This window comes from Mirounga angustirostris, unplaced genomic scaffold, assembly GCF_029215605.1.
Source record: "Mirounga angustirostris isolate CCGP_5_RB_7025 unplaced genomic scaffold, mMirAng1.0.hap1 SCAF_15, whole genome shotgun sequence".
Lineage (NCBI taxonomy): Eukaryota > Metazoa > Chordata > Mammalia > Carnivora > Phocidae > Mirounga > Mirounga angustirostris.
The window spans coordinates 39,381,318-39,408,937 of NW_026991723.1; the positions used below are offsets into that span (position 1 = coordinate 39,381,318).

Consider the following 27,620-nt stretch of genomic DNA (forward strand, 5'->3'; position numbering starts at 1 on the left):
AGATCTAAAATCACAGAGAGGATGTGTCCATCCATACGTTAGCTATTTACAGAGCAGTAACCATGTGCCAGGCATTAAGTATCTTTTGTTTACCACATTTGTACTACATACTATTTACATCAGTTTTCTCTTCTATAAATGGGCACATTATGAGTATATTTTTCATAGGGATACTATAAATAAATTATACAAGCATAAAGGGTGCCATAATATCTAATATCATTATATAAACTTATTTGAACAAGAGAACAACCCTCTGAGGACTGGCACTATGATGTAGATTTTACAGAGGAGAAAAGTGAGATTCAGAAAGATGAAGTGATTTGCCCAAGGTCACAGAGTTAGTAGGTGCCGAGCCTGACTCAAACCCACGTTTGTCTGACTCCAAGGTCTTTCCTACAAGCCACTGATTTTGAGGAAATCAAATGCCAAATGAGAGGAAAAAAAGGCTTAAAATTCTTCCGAATGCCATTCAGACCTTCCACTACTTATTCTGGCTAGTCTCAAACCTGATACCTTTTCTGTCAGTTCAGTATCACGTAAGTCCAGGCTATCCAACCCTGACTGGCTGGGGGGTGGCACGGTTCGTCGACAGCACACCATTGTCACTTCTATCGGCAGTTCTTTTAAAATATTCACCACATCTTGGTGATTTTCCCCAAGCAAAGTTATGCCATTCACCTGTGCAAAAAGAGAAGTTGCCCAAGAAAGAACATTTCATAATGTGAGTACTCTTTTGAAACCAATCTTTTATTAAATAAATATGAATTTTACGAGGGTGTTTACCATAGTTCTACTGTGCTCAGAACTAGTTACCTACAGTAGTATGATCTAGAACAATGTTAGAGTTGTGTTGGAAATGGGACTTTTAAAGCACTCAGAAAAATCACCATCGTTCACCCCTGTTTCATGTGCCAGAGTAGTAGTTTGGAAAGGGAGAAGTAATAAAAAAATACCCAGGAAAGAAAAAGAAAAAAAAGAAGAAGAAGAAGAAGGTAGCAGGAGGGGAAGAATGAAGCAGGGGAAATCGGAGGGGTGGACGAACCATGAGAGACGATGGACTCTGAAAAACTGAGGGTTCTAGAGGGGAGGGGGGTGGGAGGATGGGTTAGCCTGGTGGTGGGTATTGAGGAGGGCACATTCTGCATGGAGCACTGGGTGTTATGCACAAACATTGAATCATGGAACACTTCATCTAAAACTAATGATGTAATGTATGGGGATTAACATAAGAATAAAAAGAAAAAAAAAATACCCAGGGATGAAGGGAAAAGGAACAGATTATTCTACAAATTGACATTTTATATCACTAAGTGAAAAAATCAAAATGGAAAACAGTACATATTGTATGCCAGTATGCTTTTAAAAGTGGGGGAAAGAATATATCCGAATTTTCTTAGCTCTTCATTAAACATATTGGGAAGACTGCAGAGTATCAAATGTAACAGTAGTTACTTAATGAAAGGTGATGAGAACTGGCTGGATTAGCACAAGAAAGAGACTGTTCAGGGTCTCTCTATGTTCTTTGTGATTCTGAAACATGTGAAAGTGATACCTGGTCTAAAAATTGAATAACTGGTTTAAATTTTTTAAAAGAAAGTTTTTATAGTTCTCTGGACTAAAACAAACAAAAACACCCAGCATGGAATTACGTCTGAAGATCAATGTACAGACAGATTTGAAATTTCTACTTCTGGTGGATTTTTACTTGCATATCTCTCTCAAGTACCCTTTGAAGAGGAAATTTAAAATAAGAACTTACTTACTATGCATATTATTATTACACTTTAAGCCTCCTGCAGCCTTTTCAGAATTTTATTTAAGGGGATGGAGGAATGGCATAGCTCCTTACTTCCAACAGCTCATCTCCACTGAAAAGCTTCCCACTGTGTCCAACAGGACCTTCTGGTAGAACAGATCGGATAAAATGATGTCCCACTGTTGCTTCCAGACTTATCCCCAACCCACTGTTCTCACTGAACTTGCTCACATGGGCCACCTGAAAGGAAAAAATCATCATGAATCTAGTATTTTTTTCATTTGTTTTTTTTCCCTCATGTATATATTTTATGTTCACCCCCCAAAAAGTCAACTTTCTCACAAAAGCTTCAAAAATGTTATTGTGGAGCTGCAAAGCTTTGGAGCTTTGCCTCCAAAAGAGTACTGATTATCTATCAGTTTCATGAGCCAACACAAATGCAGAGGAAGGAGCCAGATGCCAGCCCCTGAGATACTGTGCAGTGCAGCACCTACAGAAACTAGTAACAGGGGGTGCCTGGATGGCTCAGTTGGTTAAGTGTCTGCCTTCGGCTCAGGTCATGATCCTGGAGTCCCAGGATCGAGTCCCGCATCGGGCTCTCTGCTCAGCGGGGAGTCTGCTTCTCCCTCTGACCCTCCCCCCTCTCATGCTCTCTCTGTGTCTCATTCTATCTTTCTCAAATACATAAATAAATAAAATCTTTAAAAAAAAAAAAAGGAAAAGAAACTAGTAACAGATGGAGGGTAACCTAAATGGCCACAGATTAAATCAAATGCCTGAGCTCGAACAACAGTATAGAAAAGACACATACTTAGCACTTCACTTATGTGCAAGGGACTGAGCTAACCCCATTACGTAGCTTATCTCAAGCTTCTCATAAATCATTCCAATGTCTATCCTTGTTTCCCAAATTAGGAAAATGAAGTTCAAAGAGGGTATCTTACCCAGAGTCACATAGCTATACAAGAACTTTGAAACTTATGCAGTCTGAATCTAGAGCCCACACTCCTGATCCTATGCTGGTATCAATGGACAACACTGGTCATTAAAAGTGAACCAGAGCGGGCGTCTGGGTGGCTCAGTTGGTTAAGCCACTGCCTTCGGCTCAGGTCACGATCCTGGAGTCCCGGGATCGAGTCCCGCATCGGGCTCCCTGCTCGGCAGGGAGTCTGCTTCTCCCTCTGACCCTCCTCCCTCTCATGCTCTCTGTCTCTCATTCTCTCTGTCTCAAACAAATAAATAAAATCAAAAAAAAAAAAAAAGTGAACCAGAGCTTCAAATAGGAGAATGAACTTATTTCCTACTGTTACATTAAATAATGAAGAATGTTAGGAAATCACCCATTTTCACAAAGAATCCAGTAACTATTAAAATCAGAAGGAATACTAAAGATGATCTACTTCATCCCTTGTATTTTATAGGGATAGGGATAGAGGAACTGAGAAAAACAGCGATTAATTAAAAAAGATATCTTTCAAATCTTGCTAATATGTGCAGGGTTATTATCAGAAGCTACATCATCCAATTTTGAAATCTACTGTGGATGAAATCCTCCTCACTCCCTAAAACCCAGTGTAAGTATCACTTCATCTGAGCAGCCCTCCAAGTCCCTCCCTGATAACGTCTATCAATCCTTCCTTCTACCATACCACTGCTCTTATGATTGCATTTAGGCTATACAGCTACATAGCAAACAATTTAAAGTCAGATCTCTCTTACTTTTGTTTGATGAAGGCCAATAAACAGCTTGGTTCTTACCTATAGCACATTTCACCCCTGACAGATTACTGGGGGTGCCACCAAGAGACAATGTGCACAAAGGACAGCCAAGAGTTCATGGTCCTGGGTCTCACCTCTATGACAAAGTGGTTCGTTAAACAGTTCCCTTCACTATTCCATTACCACCACAGAAGTGCAGTCTCAGTGATATGTCCCAGCATGTTAACCCTACCCCATAGGAGGAATCCCCCAACCTTTCATGCTAAATTAACTACAGTTAAGCTGGACCTTATTTTATTCTTCCCTGACTTGATTAAAATGGTAAAAACAGCTGTACTTACTACTTACTTGACTGTTAACCATCTTGAGTGTTTAAAAAAAAAAAGATCATTGTCACAAAGATTAAATGAAACACTAAGAATACTGCTTGGCACAAAGTGCTCAATAAATGCTAGTTATTATTACATGACATCTGTTCTTTGATCTCTCCTAATCTAGAGTTGTTTGAATATTATAAGCAATATGAAAAACTCTACTTAACCTAGTGTTTTATTTTTCCTTTTGAAATCCCTAAAATTTGCTGGTATACATCTCAAGATTGATAATTTGCATTACCTTTCTTAAGTCTCTTTTTAGGATAGCAGGTCATGATTGCTATATAAGGTATGCAAACTATTAATAAACATAAAACATTCACTACGGAATAAATGGTATGAAAAGAGGATGCAGAATTAAACCCCTTAAGCAAAATAAATATGTAAGGATAGAGTGGGAAAAAAATCCTCTTCAAATTTTATATATAAGATCATGATGATTTTTATTTTATCTTTAAGTATATTCTGTCACTCCATAAATTCCAGACTCAAGAATCAAAAAAAAAAAAAACCATTCCTTTTGTCTAGATAATACAAATGACTGCTCAAAATATTAAAATATTGATGAATTACGAGTCCTAAAATTTTCATTCCATTTATTTAAGTTCCTTTGTTACTATCCAACTTTCTCCAACCTGAATTTTTAAATACCTCAATCATTTCGGTCTTCAAAAAAAGTCCTGGGCATTTGCTACTTCTCTAGCCCTCTTTAGGAAGATCATCTTTATTTTTGTCATGAACTTCCTGCTCAACCACAGTTACAAGTTAGGAAGTTAGGGAGGCTGAGCTAACCTACCACTATTTCATAATTAATCCCCATAATCCTTTGCCACTTTGTCAGCAGGGCAGCTTCCTGTTGTTGTGCATCTTCTATGTCTTCTATCTCTGCTGACAATAACGGATAACCTGAAATAGTCAACACAATTAAGTCAGTGACAAACTACAAAAACCTCCATATTTTTACATTCTATTCCAGAGACACTGTGATCAGAACCTGTCTGTTGTAGCAAGTCTGACTTTTCACCCAGTATATGAGTTACTCTTATTTCTCTATACATTTTTTATATTAGAGTATAATTCACAAACAATATCCTATTAATTTCAGGAATATATCATAGTGATTCGATATTTCCATACATTATGAAATGATCCCCACAATAACTCTAATTATAATCTGTCACCATACAAAGTTATTACAATACTATTGACTGTATTCCCTATGTGTACAATGTATCCCCATAACTTACTTATTTTATAACCGAAGTTTGTACATCTTAATCCCTGTCACTTACTTTGCCTGTTCCCAAACCTCCCCACTCTGGTAACCAACAGTTGTTTCCTGTATCTATGAGTCTATTTAATTTCTTTTGTTTGTTTGTTGTCTGAGAACCAGCACTAGGGTAGATGCATTAGAATCATTTAGAAGCTTTTCCTTAGTTTGTTTAAAAAAGAATTGGGGACTTCTGATTCTAAGTCTAGAGCGTCTCCCCACCCCAACCCTCCCATATGCACATTCACCAAAGCAAAGACATGATCTGGGCTTTCGAGGTGATTCCCCTACACCCATCCCTACTTTATATAAAGTTTCATGCTCTAAAACCTTTGTATTCTTTCCCACTACTCTTGATACTCACTTTAGCCTAAATAATTTCTTCACCTGCTAGTGTAAAAATGGCAGAATGCAATTAACACATATGAATGCGTTACATATCACACTCCCAGAGTATTATGGCAAACACATATAGTCCTTTAAAATAATAAAAATAAATCAAAATTTTCAACAGAAAAAAAAAAAACGTTAATAACGAAGTAGATACTTTAAAGAACCACAAAGCATCAATATAACTAGTGAAGGGTAGCATACACATGAAAGATCAGTCTTGGACTCTGTTCAGTGGATTTAAGTTACTAAAGCACCTAAAGCAATGTGACAGGTAAGGAAAGCACACAGCTCCCAGCCTAAAGATGGCAGTAATATTCTGGCATAATTATATAATAAAACAATACTGCTCTAAAAAATGTTTAAACAGCTTGATGGAGTCTAGGTTTATACTGAAAGAAATCTCAGAAAGTTTTAGTAATTTTTCCATACAATTCCTTCCCAAACCAACTTCCCAATATTAAGATTTCAAATTTTGGAAAAATTGACAAGAAAAAGCCTCCCCAAATTGGACAGTTTCATTCCTAAGAGCTTATGCTTTAAAAAAGATTCTCATGTTTATTTTAAAAACACTTGGTAATTTTATTATTGCTTGCTCAATAAGATATGGACATGTTGGCTGTACTGAAGGAAGGGGATTGACATAAAACCTTGTACATAACTGATTGATTCCTAAAGGGTTTTAAAAATTTGTAAGAAAGAAAAATGTACAGCTAGAAAATACGCCAGGTGTAAATGAACTATTTTACTCTACTAGAGAAATTAATCCCATCTATATATAAGGACTGAAAAGTATCGTTTTCTTTTTTGATAGTTTTTTTTTTAGTAATTTATATCCATAGAGGCTTAATCACATTCACAAAAATCATTTCTCTAAAAAACAAACAAATAATAAAGAACATAATAACCTGGCTCCAGGTGTTTACCTTCTTCTTCAATTGGTAATATGCTGGTGTTTCTACTCAAAGATGAAGAATCTTCATCTTTTTCGTAATTTTCTTAAAGATAAGAATATTTTAGTAGTTACATTTATAATATAATCAAGCACATGAAATTTTTCAAATCCCACTGTATTTACCTGAACCCCAAGATGAATATTCTTTGTAGGTAAACTTTTCAATAACCACTTGTACTTAAAAGGGAAATTCTCCTGTTAACATGACAAAGAATAAATTTCTTAGGGAACCTGGGTGGCTCAGTCAGTTAAGTGTCCCACTCGATTTCAGCTCAGGTCACAGTCTCAGGGTCGTGAGACAGAGCTCCACATCAGGCTCTGTGCTGAGTGTGGAGACTGCCTGAGATTCTCTCTCGCTCCCTCTCCCTTTCTCCCTCCCTCACTCACTCTGTCTTCCACTCTCTCTCTCTTAAAAAAAAGAATAGATTTCTCATGTGATTTGCCCCCCTGTCTCCTACTGCTGTAATAAACAGTATATGGCATAAATACCAGAATGGTCAATAGTTTGAGAAATGACACAGCATTTTCAAACCAAAAGCCTGACTTCTACCAACAAACTCTTACATCAGTCAGCTACTGGGGGATTTCACTAATTTTCAGAGATATTCATGTACCAACAGCTTATGAATGACATTTCTAAATGTGTTATTAAAGTAGATTCCTTCAAGGAAGGCTGGACATCTAGGCACATGAGGCTTGCAGATCTAGCCCGGGCAGAACAGGTCCTCCCTAAAGAGGAAAACACGCAATGGCACCTAAAAGTAAGGCAGGGATGGAAAGGTAAATGCACGTTTCTGACTCTGAAATGGTACCTGAATCAACAGGAAAGAAAGAAACCTGTTTTATTCGGAAGCACATTCTACAGTGAATGGACACATCGCTAGTTCTGGTTAGTCCCAACTTCACCAAATTTCCTTTTTATTTGGCTCATAATGAATAGTGAAGACTAAATACCATTCTTTAAGTATTTTCAGAATTAGAAAAATATCTAAGTGATGTAAAGGTCTAACTGAAAACCAGTTTCACCTGGCACTACCTTTGCTTCCGCTGGCATTCACAGGAGACGAAACTGCGTCCTTTGTGACATCCTCCCTTGACGTGAACTCAGCCTCCTGCTTCGCTCCTCTTCTCATTAGTGTCAGGTGCACAGTTGGTCCTGTGTGTCGCAACACCTCTACTGCTTGTTGGTTGGTAAAACCCTGAAGGTTTGTGCCATCTACCTGTGATCAGAGCAAGACGTGTTAAAAAATAAATGAGTATTTGTATTATCGATTCACCAAATGCATGTTTACTGCTTGTTAGTGGGAAATGAACAGGACTGAGTACTCCCCTAATTGGAGAATGAACTAAAACCTGTTTGGGGACCAGTAATAACTTAGATGCACTAGAATTACCCAGGTGAGTTTTGTTTTATTTATTACAGATGATGGTGTCTCACTTCTAGATATTATGAACCAATAGTTCCAGGGTGGGGATATTCTTTTATATTCCTCAGGTGATCCTGATACACAGTCAAGTCTGGAAGCTAGTACTATGCAGGATATAAAAGTGTAGAAGACAGTGACAAAAGTGGTCTCTGAGAGTGCTGATGTATTACATAACATACTTACCTGGCTTTAAAAAAAGAAAGATGACAAAACTATCTTCCTTTTTATTTTTTTGCCTCTTCAGAAAATACACGTGACTTTCCCTTTTCCTAGTTCACAAAGGATAAAATATTTGAAGACGTCCCTGTGATCTTCCCAAACTATAGATATGATCATATTATCCCAAGACTGCCTTCCATAGGACACTCCTTAAGCCAACTTTCCATACCGTGAACACAGCTTAGAAAGACCTGTGTCAACCGTCCCCAGCTCTACCACCAATCTCTTCTGGCATGGTGCTGCCTATCCCTGTGCCCTCTAGCCCCCGAGGGCTCATTTCCACTCCTGCCCTGCAATGTTCCCCTCAGCCAGGAGGCCTCTGCAGGTTTTGCTCCCCCCAGTCTAGACTCTTTGGACTCCCTCCAGCCCATGCTCTTTCTCATCCATCCACCCAGAAAACACCTGCACTTGCTTTAGATCTCAGTGTAATACTTTCATAACTGAACTATCCTAAGGTCTCTGACCATAGTCAAAGCCCCCTTTACCATTTATCCTTCCCAGCATTTATCATAATTTTAATTTTATATTTTCTGTCATTATTAGTTTTGTGACTGCATGCTCCAAGAGGACAGGTTCTGATGTCACCAAAGCATACTGTCATCTGCACAATAGTCACCCCAAATGGGAATATAGAGCCTTCAGTCCATACGTCAAGGATTTATTTGTAAAGCAAATTACCTTTTGGAAGAAATAAATGCAGATTATAGCACATTATTTTAAATTTAAACCTCAAAGACAAAAATTAATATAAGATAAATGAACATGTTATTTACTATCAGATAGTAAAGGAAAAAAGAAAAAACTCATAAAAATCTCAACTTTAAGTTTCCATAAACATTCTTAAAATTCACAGTACAATTTTTTATCTCCAATAGATTTTTATTGTTCAACTCTAAAAATCCAATTTTTTTATTATGTTATGTTAATTATACATTACATCATTAGTTTTTGATGTAGTGTTCCATGATTCACTGTTTGTGTATAACACCCAGTGCTCCATTCAGTACGTGCCCTCTTTAATACCCATCACCAGGCTAACCCATCCCCCCACCCCCCTCCCCTCTAGAACCCTGTTTGTTTCTCAGAGTCCATCGTCTCTCATGGTTTGTCTCCCCCTCCGATTTCCCCCCCGTTCATTTTCCCCTTCCTGCTATCTTCTTCTTTTTTTTTTAACATATAATGTATTATTTGTTTCAGAAGTACAGGTCTGTGATTCAACAGTCTTGCACAATTCACAGCGCTCACCATAGCACATACCCTCTCCAATGTCTATCATCCAGCCACCCCATCCTTCCCACCCCCCACCACTCCAGCAACCCTCAGTTTGTTTCCTGAGATTAAGAATTCCTCATTATCAGTGAGAGCATATGATACATGTCTTTCTCTGATTGACTTACTTCGCTCAGCATAATACCCTCCAGTTCCATCCACATTTTGCAAATGTGGATGGCTGCATAATATTCCATTATATATATATATATATATATATATATATATACACATACATACCATATCTTCTTTATCCATTCATCTGTCGATGGACATCTTGGCTCTTTCCACAGTTTGGCTATTGTGGACATGGCTGCTATAAACATCGGGGTGCACATACCCCTTCGGATCCCTACATTTGTATCTTTGGGGTAAATACCCAGTAGTGTGATTGCTGGGTCGTAGGGCAGCTCTATTTTCAACTTTTTGAGGAACCTCCATACTGTTTTCCAGAGTGGCTGCACCAGCTTGCATTCCCACCAACACTGTAGGAGGGTTCCCCTTTCTCTGCATCCCCGCCAACATCTGTCGTTTCCTGACTTGTTAATTTTAGCCATTCTGACTGGTATGAGGTGGTATCTCATTGGGGTTTTGATTTGGAAAAATCCAATTTAATTTTAAAAACTCAAATGCATATGATTTTGTCAATTTAATACCAGTAAAGTTCAAATACATTTTTAAAAACTGCATTCTTCCTTTATTTTCAAAATTTGATGGCCTGAATTTAAAAACATACTCCTTACCCAAATGTCAGAGATGGTACCAGCACAGAAGAACCTGGTATAAGGGAATAACCATGAACTTTTAAAACTGGATTTCAATTCAAATTTCTCAGCATCTTCATCTGTAATATGGGAATAATGGTACCTATTTTCCCAAAATTACAGTACCCAGCACTTTACACTGGGAAGAAACTCAGAAGCTGGTATTCTTAACAGACTGAAGAAGTGATTAATAAACATGAAAATTTCAAGCCTTCTTGAGAGAAGTTTCTGTTCAAATATCATTACATTTGTCATACGTATGAGGTAAGGTCAGCAAAGCCCAAATCGGGGTCCCGGGCAGCTCTGGTCTGCTATGATCACGGAGAGTGTTAAGACATGGCTTCAGGCCCAGTGGCACCACAGACAAGAGCGCTCTGGAACTAGATGCAATGGCAGGAGGCTGCCTGTGTGCTCTCAAGGAAAGTTCCACTAACCTCATAATGCTCAGTGCAGACACCACAATTAGCAGGAACAATAACGGAGCAGAGAATGACTAATTGAAACAAGTGGAAACCCCCAGCTCCCGAGTACGCTCAATCTAGCCAGCCAAGCCCTCCCTCCACCACAGCTTACAGATAGATATTAAGAGAGAACTTGAGCCTATTAACAAAGTCAGAATACCAAAGGCAACATTTGACACTTTTCCTTACTTACAAGCCTGTTTAATAATTTTTTTAAGATTTTATTTATGTATTTATTTTAGAGAGAGAGGGAGAGAGAGCATGCACGTGGGCGAGCAGGGGGAGGGGTGAGGGGAGAGGGAGAGAATCTCAAGCAGACTCTGCACTGAGCAAGGAGAGGGGACGAGGGGCTGGATCTCATGACCTTGAGATCATGACCTGAGCTGAAATCAAGAGTCAGGCGTTTAACCACCTGAGCCACCCAGGCTCCCGATATTTTTTTTTTAATCAATCATAATTCCATTCTGCTTTAGCAAGGATTTCTATACATCAATCTAAGAAGAATGAATATATGATTTCATCTGATGACCAGTTTGGTCAACTTTTTAAAATACAATAGAATCCCTTGATCAAATAATTGTTATATGGGATACCAATATACAAAGGGAATAAAATGGAATCATTCGCTCTATTCTGTCCCCTGTAATGTCTACAGTGAAACCCTAGGGGTCAACAGAGCACAATTTGTAAAACAGGAATCTTATAACAAAGTAAGTTTAATTGTTATAAAACAATACCTCCTCAAAATAGCAAGAAATAGTTTCTCAATCTTCTCACTGCCTGGACAACTACAAAATAAAAACAGAGTATAGTTCCAAACAACTGCTGCCAAAACAAAACCAGAAAAAACAAAGACTGCAGTTGTGAAAATGCAACCAGCGTGAAGAACTTTACTACAAGTATCTCAGAAGTCCACAAGATGGTGATATTTCACAAACCCTTAATGCATGGCTAAAAGCATTGCATGATGTTTCCTTAGAGTCTAAGAGGCCCCTAACTTTGAAGTAAGAGAATATTGCTAAAAGTTAAAATTCAGAACACTGATGACAGTGAAGACAAGTGACTTTATTGAAAACAAGAAAACCCTTCAGGAGAAGGGGGTTTCTCCTTTCGAGTCAACAATTCCCTTTATTACTGATCTTACCTAAGCAAAACCCTATGTGAGGTTCCACCTAATGAAAATAATGACAAGTTTGTTCTTTTTTTTTTTTTTTTTAACATATAATGTATTATTTGTTTCAGAGGTACAGGTCTGTGATTCAACACTCTCACTCAAAAAAAAAAAGAAGAAGAAGAAGAAGAAGATAGCAGGAAGGGAAAAATGACGGGGGGGAAATCGGAGGGGGAGACGAACCATGAGAGACAATGGACTCTGAGAAACAAACTGAGGGTTCTAGAGGGGAGAGGGGTGGGGGGATGGGTTAGCCTGGTGATGGGTACTAAAGAGGGCACGTACTGAATGGAGCACTGGGTGTTATACGCAAACAATGAGTTATGGAAGACTACATCAAAAACTAATGATGTAATGTATGGTGATTAACATAACATAATAAAAGGAAAAAAAAGAAAATAATGACAAGTTTGGAGGGAAGCTATTGTGCTTTTATTTATTTTTTAAGATTTTATTTATTTCTTTGACAGAGAGAGACACAGCAAGAGAGGGAACACAAGCAGGGGGAGTGGGAGAGAGAGAAGCAGGCTTCCCGCGGGGCAGGGAGCCCGATGCGGGGCTCAATCCCAGGACCCCGGGATAATGACCTGAGCCAAAGGCAAACACTTAATGACTGAGCCACCCAGGTGCCCCGCTATTGTGCTTTTAAATGTGCAATTATTTCAGGCCTTTAAAAAGGATCTGCTTCGTAATTAAACTGTACTTATGTGCCAAGTGTTATACCAAGTATTTTAATTAATTACTCATTTGGTCTGCCTAAAAATTATACAAGGGAAGTTTCCTTTTCCCAATTTTGTATGTGAAAGCAGCTTACTAAGCAGTTATCATAGGATCCAACAATTCTATTCCTAAGTATATACCCAAGATAAATGAAAACATACATCCACACAAAAACTTGTACATGAATGTTCATGGCAACATAATCCATAACAGCCAAAAAAATGGAAACAACCCAAATGTCCATCAGCTGATGAATGGGTAAATAAAATGTGGTATATCCATACAATGAAATATCATTCAGCTATAAAAAGAAATGAAGAATTGATACATGCTACAACATAGATGAACCCTGAAAACATGCTAGGCAAAATAAACCAGTCACAAAGGACCACATATTGTATAATTCCATTTACATGAAATACAGAGTAGGCAAATCTACAGAGACAGAGAAAAGACTGTGGTTCTCTAGTGCTGGGAGGATGGTAGAATTAGGGATAGACTGCTACTGGGTATGGGGTTTCCTTTTTAGGTAATGAAAAGTTTCTAAAATTGACTGTGATAATGGATGCACAGTTGTGAAAATACTAAAAGCTACTGAACTATACCCTTTAAATGGGTGAATTGTAGGCTATGTGAAGTATATCTCAATAAAGCTGATTTTTTAAAAAACTTTTTTAATGGATTAAAATATATATCTTAGGGAAAAAAGTACACTAGCTATGTTTTTAATTTTTAATTCGGTATTGGATATGGATTTAGAGTCTGTATCTATGTACTCTCTCTCCACTCTTCTTCTCCAAAATTAAAAAAAAAAAAGTAGTTAATTTTCATTGTATGACAAATGAAGATACAGTGGTTAAAACTCATTCCCAGGTTATAGCCAACTTAAGTGGCAAGCACAACTTGATCTTCACAGGTTTCAAGAGGTGAACAGGTGTACTTAGTTTTACAGAACTAAGCCCAAGAAGACTCAAAATTGTAATGTAGAAGCAAAGGCAGAAATAAGGGCACCTCTTTTTTTTTTTTTAATTGTGGTAGAAAACACATAACAAAAAGATTAGCATCTTAACCACTTTTACCTATAAAGTTCAGTAGTGCTAAGTTTATTCAGTGTCATACAATAGATCTCTAGAATGTTTTTACCTTGCAAAACTGAAACTCTGTAACAATTAAACAACAGCTCCCCATGTTCCCCTCCACTCAGACTCTTGCAACAACCATTCTTTTTATTTCTATGAGTTTGACTACTCTAAGTACCTCATGCGAATGGAAACATACAGTACTTGTCTTTTTGTGACTCCCTTATTTCACTTAGAATAATGTCCTTAAGGTTCAACCATGTTGCAGGATATGACAGAATTTCCTTCTTTATAAGACTAAGTAATATTCCATTTCATATATATATACTTGTACTTGAGTTGCAATCTAAAGGTAAAGACCAGATATCATAAACTTTAGTGTATATAGGTATATATATAATATGTATATATTATATATATATAATATATATTATATATATGTCACATCACAGTTCGCTTTTCCATTCATCCATGGATGGACATTTGGGTTACTTCCTCATCTCACCTATTATGAATAAAGCCACTATGAACATGGACTCTTATATTAACATTCTACACTCGTATCATAATAAGATCCCAAGGAAACAACAGAGACTTAATTAAACATAAATACATATTAAGATAAATCGGTATTCTCCAAAATGTCTTTCAAAGAATGTTAATATATGTTTGAGGAAAGAAAGAGCCCATGATTACAAAAGTTTAGGAAAACCCAAAGTAAAATAGCTTTTTCTGTACTGCATAACTTCTCAGAGTCTTAGATTTTTCAATGTGCATTATGAATCCCTAAGAGACCTTATCAGTTTTTCCTAAACTTCTCTGACCAGGAAGCCCCTGGTGTAGGGTCTCTCAAACTGTGTTTCAACGAGTAGTTAGGGTAGCCCAGTTTGCAGAGAACACTGAAGTGAAGGTGTATTCTTCTGTACACTGCCTTGAATACCAATATGCTCAAAACATACTGAGGTCACTACAATAACAATGATGAGCTTGATCTGATTAAGAGGGAGTTAAGATCTATTTCTTTTATTCCTGTATATCCTTAGAGCTAAAAAGAGGCCTGGACATGGAGCCAACAACAACAGTGTCATTCTGCTGATATTAAAAAAAGCACACGTCCCAAAATTCAGATTCAAGTACACTAAAGATTATGATATCTGGTCTTTACCTTTAGATTGTCTGCAACTAAAGTATAAGTATATTAATGTAACAAATTCATTACGACCAGAAATCAGATATATCAGAAATTATTCTATTATTCAGAACTGAGATCAGTGAAGCTTCTATCCAATGTTCTTCTACAAAATAACAAAACGGGTAATTGTAATGACAGCCTCAAATCACCAAAAAGCTTAAATTAGTATGGAGCTAACTGTAGTTCTCAAAACTGAGTAAACTAGGAGAATGCATTTCTCAACCATGAAAATGAACAAATCTCTTATTAAATATGTTACTTACTGCTATAATTTGGTCTCCAATTTGGATTCTTCCATCATGTTCAACAGCACTGCTCTTTGTAATGCTCTTTACAAAGATTCCTGAAGGTTCTAAGATTAGAAACAGGGTTTTTGCAAAGCACACTCAAAAACTATCCATCCTTCATTCTCCACATATAAAGTCCTAATTTTGAATAAATATAAATCAACAAGCCACAGGAACAAAACCAATAGAAACTTAGTCTAGAGAATAAGACAATGATTTTTGTCTGTCAAGCACAGTATCAGTTTCTGACACTGAATTATTCCTAAGGAAGTTTTTGATCAGTTCATCCAACAATCTGAAAATACATAATATTGATTCAATATTTTTTTAAGATTTTTTATTTATTTATTTGACAGAGAGAGAGAGACAGCAATAGAGGGAACACAAGCAGGGGGAGTGGGAGAGGGGAAGCAGGCTTCCCGCTGAGCAGGGAGCCCGATGTGGGGCTCGATCCCAGGAACCTGGGATCATGACCTGAGCCGAAGGCAGATGCTTAACGACTGAGCCACCCAGGTGCCCCATATTGATTCAATATTTCACAAGACAAAGATATCAGAGGCAATTCCTAAGTAAGAAAAAAAAAAAGTGTTTAAAACTACCTAATTTTTTATCTCCAATGTAACCAGCAATGGTAATTCCTAATCCTTGGACATTTTTAGTGAGTTCTACATCAAATGTCTCACTTTCTTCACTTTTCTGAGTAGAAGCATCAACCTAAAATAAAATCAGTAAATAAATATGCAGAACAAGAAACATGTATACAAACAAGATAAACTCAAAAAGCAACAACCTATGTTTAGGAATAATATAATATCATTAGGTGGCAAAGAAACTACGGAAGAGACTACTCCTTCAATCTTGACAACATGAACTGAGCATTACATTGTTACTCAAAAGTAATGTCAGCAGTAAGGCTGAACACCCACTTATCAGAAAAATGCATTATGATTTGTGTATACAAAATTTTAAAAATCAAATAGTCTCCTATTAACAAATTCTATTTTCAGGGATGGCTTATCTTCGTTTCTACAATTGAAAGAACTCATGTTTTGAATTCAGGTCAACACGTTCAAATCTGAATTTTTCTAATCATTGCTTTGCTCAACTCTCTATCAGGAATAAGAATAACAAGTCCAGATAACATTTATTGAGCAGTTTCTATGTAACAGACATTTGAGATGTCTTAATTTACTCCTTAGTACAACCTATGAGGGAGGTACAATTCCTATCAGTTCTTCTCTGGGGAAACTGAGGAACATAAACCTTTCCAAGGACAAACAGTAGGCAGTCTATTAGAGGCAGGATTCACATACAGGTAAGTTGGTTGCAAAACCCCTGCTCTTAAAATGTTCTGCAGTGTGTAAGATCCCTAGTAGAATATAGGAGCCATAGTGTCCACTCAGGACACTGTCCACTAACTTGCTGCTACTACTACCTTAAATGGATAGTTGATTCTAACACCAGGAATAGGAGTTCATCTATCTTCCAGACATTTTATTAATACACTGATGATGACTTTGAAAACCTGTGAAATGCAACAAAGAGCTATTTAAAATTGTTACTGTATTTGTTTTGTAAATTCAGACTTTAACTTAGAAGCTCTTTATAAGGAAATCATGCCTTTCTGCATTGATCTTCATCCCTGAAAAGACAGCTGAAAGCAGGCTCCTCTAACACGTAAAACTATTCTTTTTTTTTTTTTTTAAAGATTTTATTTATTTATTTGACAGATAGATAGAGAGCACAAGTAGGCAGAATGGCAGGCAGAGGGAGAGGGAGAAGTAGGCTCTCCGCCGAGCAGGGAGACGGATGTGGGGCTCGATCCCAGGACCCCAGGATCACGACCTGAGCCGACGGCAGCCGCTCAACTGACTGAGCCACCCAGGTGCCCCACACGTAAAACTATTCTTAATTACACATTGGGCTGAAGGGCAAGGTTCTCTGAATTCAGCATTAGTGGACTAGCGCAGTAAAGTTATCAGCAAGCTTCTGGCATTATGTACTTGTATGGTACCAGCAGAGTCCCCAGAGAACCCTACAAAAATCACAACAGAACGAAGGTTCGGATGGACATACAGGTTGGGGCTAGCTGGTAATATTTTTTTTATTTTCTTTAAGCCAACTCTGACTATATCTCACTGATAGTCCATCTAAGTGAGATACAATTTTATAGTAAAGTTTGATTTATTTTTTTCATTGCACATAATTATCTGTGCAAACTTAGCAAAAGTTTAAAGTTTAGATAATTACAAGAAAATGACAGGATGAAATCTGCTTCAATTGAAACAAATGTGTTTTCTATTTTTAATAAGACTTATGCGAGTGCTATTTTAGAGGGTGGCAATTTGACTATCGAATGGTTTTAAAAGGGGCACAAGCTTCAGAAATGATGATATGCACAGAATAGATATTTTTCTAAGCTTTCAATTACATCAAGTGGTTTTCGGTATTGCATTCATTTATATATTGCTGAATAAAATGTTTTGTTTACCACAAAAGAATGTGATTTAAATACTTTCATACACAAGCTTTCTTTCTTTACTTCTTTTTCTCTGCAAAAAATAGCAACTAACTCAAGCCTAAAACAACAGAATCATGGAAATTTCAAGTGTTCTAATAAAGTTTTAAAGGGCTTATAGAGGAGGTTAGGCTATTAAAAAAGAATCCATAGCAACTAATTAGAAAAAACTTTAACAGAAAAATATCATAGATGTTTTTAGATCTATGAAAAAGGAATGCAGGACTTGCATTTGCTATAAAGCTTATCTAGAAATTGAATGTAATTCTGTTTTTAAAGCTTTAAGAGATTTTTGGATAAAATTATTTTGTTGATACTCCCACCCCTATTCTCCCCCCCCCCCAAAAGACACTAAAAGGAAAGGTATTGAAAGAGAATGATGGAACTCACAGCCTGCCTAACGGGAGAGCCTTCTAGATAGAAGAAAAATAAAATTAAACATTTTAGTTATTAGTAGCAAATAATTCCTTAAAATTTTATCATCTTGCAAAAGATTATCCTCATAAACGTGCTGCTTAGAGAAAGATGTAAAAGAGTAACCTAGAATTTTTTAAAGAAACCTATTTTTCATGTTACACATGATTCCTAATTAATAAGATATTATTAGTGCTGAAACACATCTACACTTGAATTTTCTTTCTTTAGCACTAATATATGAATGAGTATCATTAAGTCTAGTTTCTAAACAGCACTATCATCTAAATGCTATTGTCTATGAGGCTCCTAGTAACTGCTTCTACCTACTTACCCGCATTTCTGGTGCAGAAGATGGGGATGAGGAAAGGGTGATGCCCAAAGAGGAGGGTGCTGCTGGTTCTTCTACGGCCCCTCTTGCGATCATCAGTTTAACTCTGTTTCCACATTGCCTGAGCACTTGTGCTACTTGCTCACTGCTCATTCCTGCTAGATCCGTGTCACCGATCTTTAGAATGTGATCTCCACTGCACAGTCGCCCATGCTGAATAAAGAGACCAGTTAATCAGGCTACTAATATTTTAAGTTCGTCAGAGAAATCCTAAATGAGGGAAAGAGAATAATTTAAAAATAGTAATGTCAATTATCAATCACGGAACATTAACCATGTGGTTGTTATTTTAACTGTCTTTTGATGCATCTTAACATTATTCAATGTGATACAAGTAACTGAAATTCACAAATATTCCTTAAATCAACAGCTGATAAGAGCTTTTCAATTTGATTTCTACCCATTATATACAGGAAAATAATAAGCCTTTTATAAGTTTTTTAAGAAATAGAAAAAAAAAAAAAGAAAATGCCACTAAGCAAAGATGAAGCATATGCAAATACATATTACTCAAAAAATATAGAAAGACCACAAAAAAGCAGTGAATTAATACATTTCTGTCTTGCACTTTCAATTAAAAATATCCCTAAAAGAATAATTTTCAGACGAAATAGATGAAAATTTAGATGGATGAGTCTTACTATCCTCCATACGAGCACTATTCACTAGAAATTTCTGCAGGGACAGAAATGTTCTGCATCATCCAATATGGCAGTTACTACTGACATGTGGTTACAGAGCACCTGAAATGTGTTCAATCCAACTAAGGAACTGAATTCGTCGTTTTATTTAATTTTAAATTTTCTTTATTTACTTTAGAGAAAGCGAGCTTGAGCGGGGGTGGGGGGGTGGGACAGAGGGACAGGGAGAGAGAATCTTAAGTAGACTCTGTGCTAAGCGTGGAGCCCGACTCAGAGCTTGATCTCATGACCCAAGAGGTCTAACCTGAGCTGAAACCAAGAGTCAGACACTTAACTGACTGTGCCACCCAGGCACCCCAGGTATTCATTTTATTTAATTTTGATTAAATTTGAATTTTAGAAGTAGCAAGTAGCTACAAGTAGCTATAGTGTTAGACGGTGCAAGTCTGTACTGAAGACAAGGCTTAATTTACTGCAAACCAGTCAACTAGGGGAATTTCATTAAATACTGTTAAAAGCTGGCTATTATTTAAAAGGAAGAAAATATGCATATTATTGTGCTACTGTCAATACCTCTACTGATAAAGCTGCCATTAAACAGGCTTTTCATATATGAATATGAGAAATATTTGCTAAACTGACTTTCTAGTTTAAGTTCAAACACACATGCAAAAACAGACAACTTTATAAACAAAACGTTACAACCAAAGCAAAAGTTACTGAACACTAGAACTTTTCAAATTAAAATATAAATCATAACCAGTAACTTTACAACAATTTTTCTCACATATATTCCAACAGTGTCACAGAGCATAATGGCAACGCTTTAACAAACTACTCCGAGTGATAAAAATAGGCTGTGCTTCATTTACAAAGATGACACCATCACTAAAGGGACAAGTCGAATCTTGTTTCTTCTCTCAATAATATTCTTTTTTCCATAATACCTTGTGACTATAAAATAGCAGACTAGGTTTATAAATATGATTTATGATCATAAAATAAAGGGTAGCTACCTCTACAATGATCAAAACCATAACCTGGGCTTTAGTCTGTGGCTCTACAAGAGTCTTAAGATCATTGCCTAAAACTGTAACTTAAGGGGTGTTTGGGTGGCTCCGTTGGTTAAGCATCTGACTCTCGATTTCGGCTCAGGTCATGATCTCAGGATCCTGGGATCAAGCCCCACATCCAGCTCTGTGCTCAGCATGGAGTCTGCTTGAGATTCTCTCTCCCTCTACCCCTCCCCGTTGCACTCTCTCTCTCTCTAAAATAAATAAATCTTTAAAAAAATAAATAGAATTGTAACTTAAGAGCAATGTCCCTCTTCAAAGATCTTTCTCCGAGGGCTAAAAGTAAACACTTTAGGAAAAGCCAAGCAAAACAGAAGTTCTAACTCAGCTTCTTTGACATTATGTAAGGCCAAAGTTTCTTCTTTCTAACAGAAAATATAAAAGATGAAGGCATATAATTTGATAAAACAGCATAAAACACCTGTTGGAGTAGCTTACCTGGTCAGCTACTCCTCCAGGCAGAATGGTTTTTACGATCACTCCAGTTGCTTTTCCTCCGACGATGCCAAATCCCAGTCCAGATCCATCGTTCACCAGTTCAATAGTCTCTACATGCTGCCAGTGAACCTGAAAACAAAACTCCTATATGACTTTGAAAAAATTTGGTGGAAAAACTGAAATTTTATTATAGTTGAGAGTTTTGTGAATATTATTTTCTGATTGGTATCAAATAATGGAGTTCAGATACAATGTTCAGATACAATGTCCCTTTGATTTAGTATAATTCCCTTTCAACAGATTGTTACTGCTATTGATATAATCATTCTTGAAATTATCAATACATCTTTACAGTGACCGCATTTAACCAGTTGAAGATAGGCACTGATTTGTAAGACCCTTTGTAGAACTTCTAAAAAAAGAAAAAGATCAAGGAGAAATCATCACCTGTTAAGATTATCTTCTATAAAATCTTGCCTTACAGGATTTCTAATTAGAGGACTCCTTGAAGTCACTGACAGCTAACTCAAACAGTATAATTCTGTAATTTATAAAGCAAAATCAAGACTATTTTCTGTCTAAAGATAGAGTCAGGTTTGTTGAAAAACTGAATTTTTTCTTTTTTTTTTTTTTGAGGAATGTGGTCAACCAGAAGAATACACAAAGAAAGGTAAAAGTTGATTTAGAAGGCAGTAACTTAATCGTAATTAAAAAACTAATATTCCAAGCTAGGGAGAGATAAAAGAATAAAATGGGAAAAACTCAAGAAATACAAGGACCTACAGGAAATGGAAATCTGTAGACAACCAAAAAGGACTAGAAAAATAATATCTGTCCCTTTTACAAATCTTATGTACTTACAGGGTTAGAGTGAGCTGAAATTGTGCTGGCTGCAGATGGAGAACGGGAAACTATGGGGCTGATGAGCTGAGGCAATGAGCCTCTGGCAATAACTAGCTGGACATTATCTTTGGCTTTCTGCAGGATGCTGATAGCCTGCTGATGTGTAATTGTCTGATCAAGTGCCTGTCCATTGATAGCAAGGATCTGATCGGTTTCCTTCAATCTTCCATCTCTATCAGGAATGAAAAAAGGAGTAAAAGACATCTGACAGCTCTCAAGAAAATGACAGCTTCTTTGCATATATTTTCAGGTTATTTTTAAGCCAGTTTTCTAATGTCCACACTTTTTAAGCTTTTCCCTGCAATTTTACTTTTGAAAATGTTAAGTTTGGGCTCTAGTTATCTACCCCTAATCAATCCCTCCCATTTAAAAGCCACCTTCTTTACAGCTACTCACTCAACCTATATGTTTTGTCTTAGATGTTCCTATTTACTACAAATAAAAGCAAAGGTGTATACATTTAGTTGTTGTTGTGAGTATATTAATAAAATATAGCTCAAGTTATCATGGGTCATTTGTATACTTATTCTATATTGCAACTTTTAAATCCGATCAAAATGAGCCCATTTAATAATAATGAGAATAATGTCCTACTCAAATTCTCCTTTCCTTCCTAAAAAGTGTTTTATGACCATATTTAAAAGACATTCTCCCTTCCGAGGACTGGCTTTTTATCACAGTGATGTTAAAGATTTCTAAAAACTGATTAATAACAGATTATATTACATTTCAGTTTTTATCCATTTTCTTTCTCTAAATTCTCCCAAGGTCATCAACACCTTCTGAATACAGTATCAGAAACGGAGAAGACGTCATAACAATCATACCTGTGGGCCACACTGCCCTCTTGGATCTCCTGCACGAATATTCCCAGTTCTCCCCGGTTTTCGCTCCTGAGTCCCACAACACTAAACCCAAGACCTCCACATGGAGGTTTGAGGAGCTCAAAAACTTCTATGTGGCGACCCTGTTCAGGAAACAAAGCAAGAAATAACTTTTAATTAAACGTTAATCACTCCATTCACAGTTATCTTATTAGTGGCATTACTGAGTTTAAAAAAAAAATTTAAAAGAATTTTCCCAGATAACATTTATCACGCATCACCTAGAGTGACGTATTTTATTATTGATCCTGAAGAATAAAAATAAATAAATAAATAGAAAAATTTCTGAACCACCCAAACTCACACAAAATCCACTTCTTTTCCATTTCAATTTTTTCAGATGTTATAAATGTCCTCATAAATATATTTAACCATATATATTATATATTTATATAATGTGATGTAAACATATACATATTCTTCCAATTATTCAGGACTTGTTTACACTGTTCTATCATAACTAACAAGAAGAAATGTTCTTACCTGGGCCATATTCTTGATTAGTTGATCAAATTCATCACAAGCAGGTTTCCCATTGATGTGTGGAGTACCAGATCCTGTAAATGCTTCCAGATTCCCATTATTTGAGGATGATAAGAACAATTCATTTTGCAGAGTAGGAATTACAGCTGGACTGAGATGTGGAATGTGAGCATATTCGACATTTGAAATTGCCAATGTTGCAGTGTTTACCTAAGAGCAATATGAAGATTATTAACAATTTTGACATTCCATAAACAATTTCACAGAAAACATCCCCAGCGGTAATAATGAAGTACATATGAAATTTCAAAATTCCCGTACCCTTTGATTTAGCAAATTAATTTCAAAGAGAAAAATGAGAATAACACACAAAGATATATGTATAAGGATGCACAATACAGCATTGTTTATTAAATGGGAAAAATTTCAAAACCTAACTCCAGTGTTCACCTTTAAGGTACTCATTAAAACACACACAAACACACATTCACATACACACAAAAGTGAAAAAGGCTAGTTATCAACCAATGTGTACAGTACAACACAATGCACATTCAAAAAAGATGTTTAGGGGCGCCTGGGTGGCTCAGTTGGTTAAGCGACTGCCTTCGGCTCAGGTCATGATCCTGGAGTCCCTGGATCGAGTCCCGCATCGGGCTCCCTGCTCGGTGGGGAGCCTGCTTCTCCCTCTGACCCTCCCCCCTCTCATGTGCTCTATCTCACTCTCTCTCATTCTCTCTGGCTCAAATAAATAAATAAAATCTTTAAAAAAAAAAAAAAAAAAAAAAAAAAAAGATGTTTATATTTGTATTAAACGTCTGGGAGAATATACACCAACCAACCAACATAACATTAGTTGTCCCTGAAAGACAGAGGGCCATTTAATCTTTTATATTCTTGAATTTTTAAAACAATATATATAGTAAAGAATTTGGTCTTTCCTGGGGCGCCTGGGTGGCTCAGTCGTTAAGCATCTGCCTTCGGCTCAGGTCCTGGGTCCTGGGATCGAGCCCCGCATCGGGCTCCCTGCTCCGCGGGAAGCCTGCTTCTCCCTCTCCCACTCCCCCTGCTTGTGTTCCCTCTCTCGCTGTGTCTCTCTCTGTCAAATAAATAAATAAGATCTTAAAAGAGAAGAATTTGGTCTTTCCTGAAGAGAGGTCTGACCTTTACCCCCAGCTCCTAGGAAGTAACCTCTAAACCCTTGGGGTTTCCAGATATTCATGGTGGGCTCCAAGGCCACAAGGTCTCAGCCCCAAACTGACACTAAGTTAAATCACATAGGCAGTCAGTCATGCCTATGAAACGATACCCTAATAAAGTTTCTGAACACCAAACTCAGGTGAGCTTCCTGGATTGGCAACACTCCATACATACTGTTACACATCAATTCTGAAAAGGAAACACTTTATGAGGAAAATGGAAGCTTCATATTTGAAATCCTCAGCCTGCACTATGTGTCTCTTCCTCTGGCTGATTTTTTACCTGTATCCTTTCTTTATAATCAACCGTAAGCATGAGTAGAAAAGCTTCTAGTAAGTTCTGTAGGTCCTTATACTGAATTATTGAACCTGAGGAGGGTTGGGGAACATCCAGAACTTGCAGTTCAGCTCAGAAGTGAGGGTGGTCTTTTGTGGATTCTTCCCTCTAACTTCATAGTTCGAACTTAACTCTTTGCTGTTGGTGTCAAAAGTCTCCAATGGACTTGGAAGTCTGGAGGATTGTACCCTCCAGCCTTGCCATTTGACTAACTCCGGGTACAATGACATAAGTAAGTAACAACAATGACAAAAAAGATCATTCCATTCTGGAAAAAAACATTCTATGATTACTTGTATGTGCCTGTTATACAGAGCATCAAGTTAAAGCGAAATAATTTCCCATTTCTGTAGGGTGTCTGTACTGTAATTTTTTATCCACAATTTTTATCAGAAAGAGTACATCAATGATGACTTTGGATCACTCTCTGAACTCATCTCCTGCACTATGTCCTTCACCCAGCAGGATCTAGCCCTACTGACCCTTTCACAGTTCCTCAAACCAAACTGCTCACTCTATCAGCCACGTACATCCTTCCCCAACATCTACATGCTTGTTGCTTTACTTCAATCAGGTGTGCTCAACTTTATGCCAGAGAAGCCCGCCCTGACAACCCTACCCAAGACAGCACCCCACCATTATGCTCCATGAGCTTACCCTGTTCTGTTTTTCTTCTTGGCACTTGCCATGGACCCTGTTGTCATGGAGTGTACATCCAAATCTGTGTGGACAGACTAGAATGTAGAATTCCCCAGTGGAGGAATTAGACTATTTTATTCTCTCTTATATTCTTCATTCTCTATAAGAGTGCCTTGCACAGAGTTGGCATTCAATATGCATTTGCAGAACAATTTTATTGTTTATTTTCTTAGGGATCTACTTTGATTTCATTTCCCCAACAACCCCCCCACTACCATTATTTCCATTTTTCAAATGACAAAATTACACAAAGTCACACATCTAATAAGTAGATTATGACCAGGATTTTTTCATCATGGCGTTCTTATGTTTGTACTATACACATAACAGTCACTTGAGGTATCATTTCTGGGAATAAGGCATTAGGTAAAATTTACATTGACAGAGCATTCAAAATATTTTACAACACATCACCAATCCATGCCTAAGAGTTTGTTACCTATCCTTAAAACTAAACAGAAGACTCAGTTAAGTTAATGAGGTTACCAATAATCCAACTTATATTGGCTTATATTATATTGGCTATCATCTATAATCACCGATGAAGAGAGATCATTGTGTTGAGAAGAGGGTTTTGGGAATTCTTTCAAATGGTTATTTTAAAATCTACAGCAGGCATGATCAATTATTATTTTTTCAAAAGCAAGCTCCTTATGCTAAACTTGATTTTTTTTTTTTTTTTTATCCTGAGCCATGGCAACTTCAATAAAGTCTGCCAGCAGAAGATACACCACTCAGGTTGAAGCAGATGGCATAATGAAATCTGTGACAGGCTGAGGATCCCACACACCAAGACCTAATGCCTATAGTATGTTTGCATAGGAGAAAAATATTTGGACTTGTGCTACAGTAAGCCAGAATGAACAAATCACATTCCAAGAATAAAGATTTTATCTATATGAAGTTAACTGGTGAAACAGAAGCTCTGATTTTATGAAAGACTAGGTGTGAAGGCACTCTAGAAGTAAAGTTACAGGACCAGAAAAAGTACAGTACTATGAGAGTCATATAAAAGTACTGAATATCAGTGTTTTTTTTTCCAAATTTGTTAAAGCTTTAACCAATGTCAATGACTCCTCCTGTCTCCTCCTGACCCTTGAGGTAAATGTAAGAGCAGAGGTTAAAGAGATCACATATTTAAAAACTAAAATTTAATCATATCATCATACAAAAGGGCTGGTTTTAAATGTGCAGATTTACACTCAGAAAAAAGCACAAAGCACCTTCTGACTCTGCTGTAACTGTTTAACAAAATGGCTCTCTGAACTATAATCTCCTTGCAAAACAGGAATGTATCTTATTTGTCTTGATAGACCTGTTCATAGCAGACACAGCATAAATGTTTAATAAAAAAAGCTTGACTCCCATCTTGGTTTATAAATATAAAATAAACACAAGAAAACACAACTATCTGGTATTTTTATATACAGATAAACAATCTGTATAATTTATGGAAGTTGCTAGTAAATGAGCAAGAGTCACCAAATAATTACCTGTTCTCTGCTTAAGTTCTGGCTGAGTATTTCAATCTAAAAAGGCCTTTTATGTTCTTAGTAAATAAACATATTAATTTATGGATTTGAATTAATGCTAATACCTAAAACATAACTTAAAATTAAGATTATGTAAATTACTCAATTAAAAAGCCAAATTCTTTGTAATAAGGCAGGATGAAACACCCTTCAGTATTTAGAAGTATAGATGAAGTCCTCTTTTAAGACACAGTCAGTGGGGGCCTGGGTGGCTCAGTCAGTTAAGTGTCTGACTTTGGTCCTGGGATCCTCCCTGGTCAGGCTCCCCACTCAGCAGGGAGTCTGCTAGCCCCTCTGCCCACTTGTGTTCTCTCTCTCTCTCCCTCTCTTAAACAAACAAACAAACAAATAAATAAATAAAATCTTTAAAAAAAAAAAGGATGTAGTCAGAACAGAAATTGGTTCCTGGGTGACTCAGTTGGTTAAGCGACTGCCTTCGGCTCAGGTCGTGATCCTGGAGTCCCGGAATCGAGTCCCGCATCAGGCTCCCTGCTCAGCGGGGAGTCTGCTTCTCCCTCTGACCCTCCTCCCTCTCATGCTCTCTATTTCTCATTCTCTCTCTCGCAAATAAATAAAATCTTAAAAAAAAAAAAATTTAAGAAATTGGTTCAGTTATTTCAAAAGGCCATGTAAAGCAGAAATCATAACACAGGACAAATACATAACTTAAGTACTTTATTTTAACTTAAAGCATGAATGTATTTATTCACAAATATCCTGATGCATGAGAGCTCCTCACTTCTTTCTTGCACGAACTGCACTCATTTAATATGGCATTATTTTCAATTTCAGTCTCTTTAAGATGAAGCAAGAATGTGGACTCCTGAAAAATAATTTCATTAAAGAAACCTGGATTTTTATGAGCTCTTTCTTCAGTGTTTTACAGTTTGATTACACACAACCAATTTACCAACAATTGTTTTATCAATTCATTTATGTGGTCTTTCAAAAGAATTTAAGTAAGTTTTCATGGAAAAAATCCTTTGCCATCAATTTTTATATTATGTAACAAAGACACGTAATTATAAAAATAATTATGACAGGCAAAACAT

General features: G+C 36.8%; 1 protein-coding gene across 15 annotated transcripts in view; it reads right to left on the reverse strand.

Moving 5' to 3' along the window:
• Positions 1-27,620, reverse strand: part of MPDZ (multiple PDZ domain crumbs cell polarity complex component) — a 193,533-nt gene that overhangs the window by 116,585 nt on the left and 49,328 nt on the right. For 10 of the 15 annotated variants that reach the window (XR_010407652.1, XM_064579269.1, XM_064579271.1 and 7 more), the window contains 12 exons: positions 22,802-23,011; positions 22,262-22,401; positions 21,393-21,606; positions 20,532-20,660; positions 18,323-18,532; positions 15,656-15,770; positions 15,033-15,121; positions 7,504-7,687; positions 6,421-6,510; positions 4,649-4,758; positions 1,853-1,999; positions 517-681 (listed from right to left, as the gene is read on the reverse strand). Coding sequence is in view for 14 of the 15 variants with exons in the window: in XM_064579269.1 (XP_064435339.1) it covers positions 517-681; positions 1,853-1,999; positions 4,649-4,758; positions 6,421-6,510; positions 7,504-7,687; positions 15,033-15,121; positions 15,656-15,770; positions 18,323-18,532; positions 20,532-20,660; positions 21,393-21,606; positions 22,262-22,401; positions 22,802-23,011 (1,803 nt within the window). In the remaining variant the exon portion in view is untranslated. The remainder of the gene's footprint in view (positions 1-516; positions 682-1,852; positions 2,000-4,648; positions 4,759-6,420; positions 6,511-7,503; positions 7,688-15,032; positions 15,122-15,655; positions 15,771-18,322; positions 18,533-20,531; positions 20,661-21,392; positions 21,607-22,261; positions 22,402-22,801; positions 23,012-27,620) is intronic. The other 5 variants (XM_064579268.1, XM_064579273.1, XM_064579275.1 and 2 more) reach the window with 3 other exon arrangements.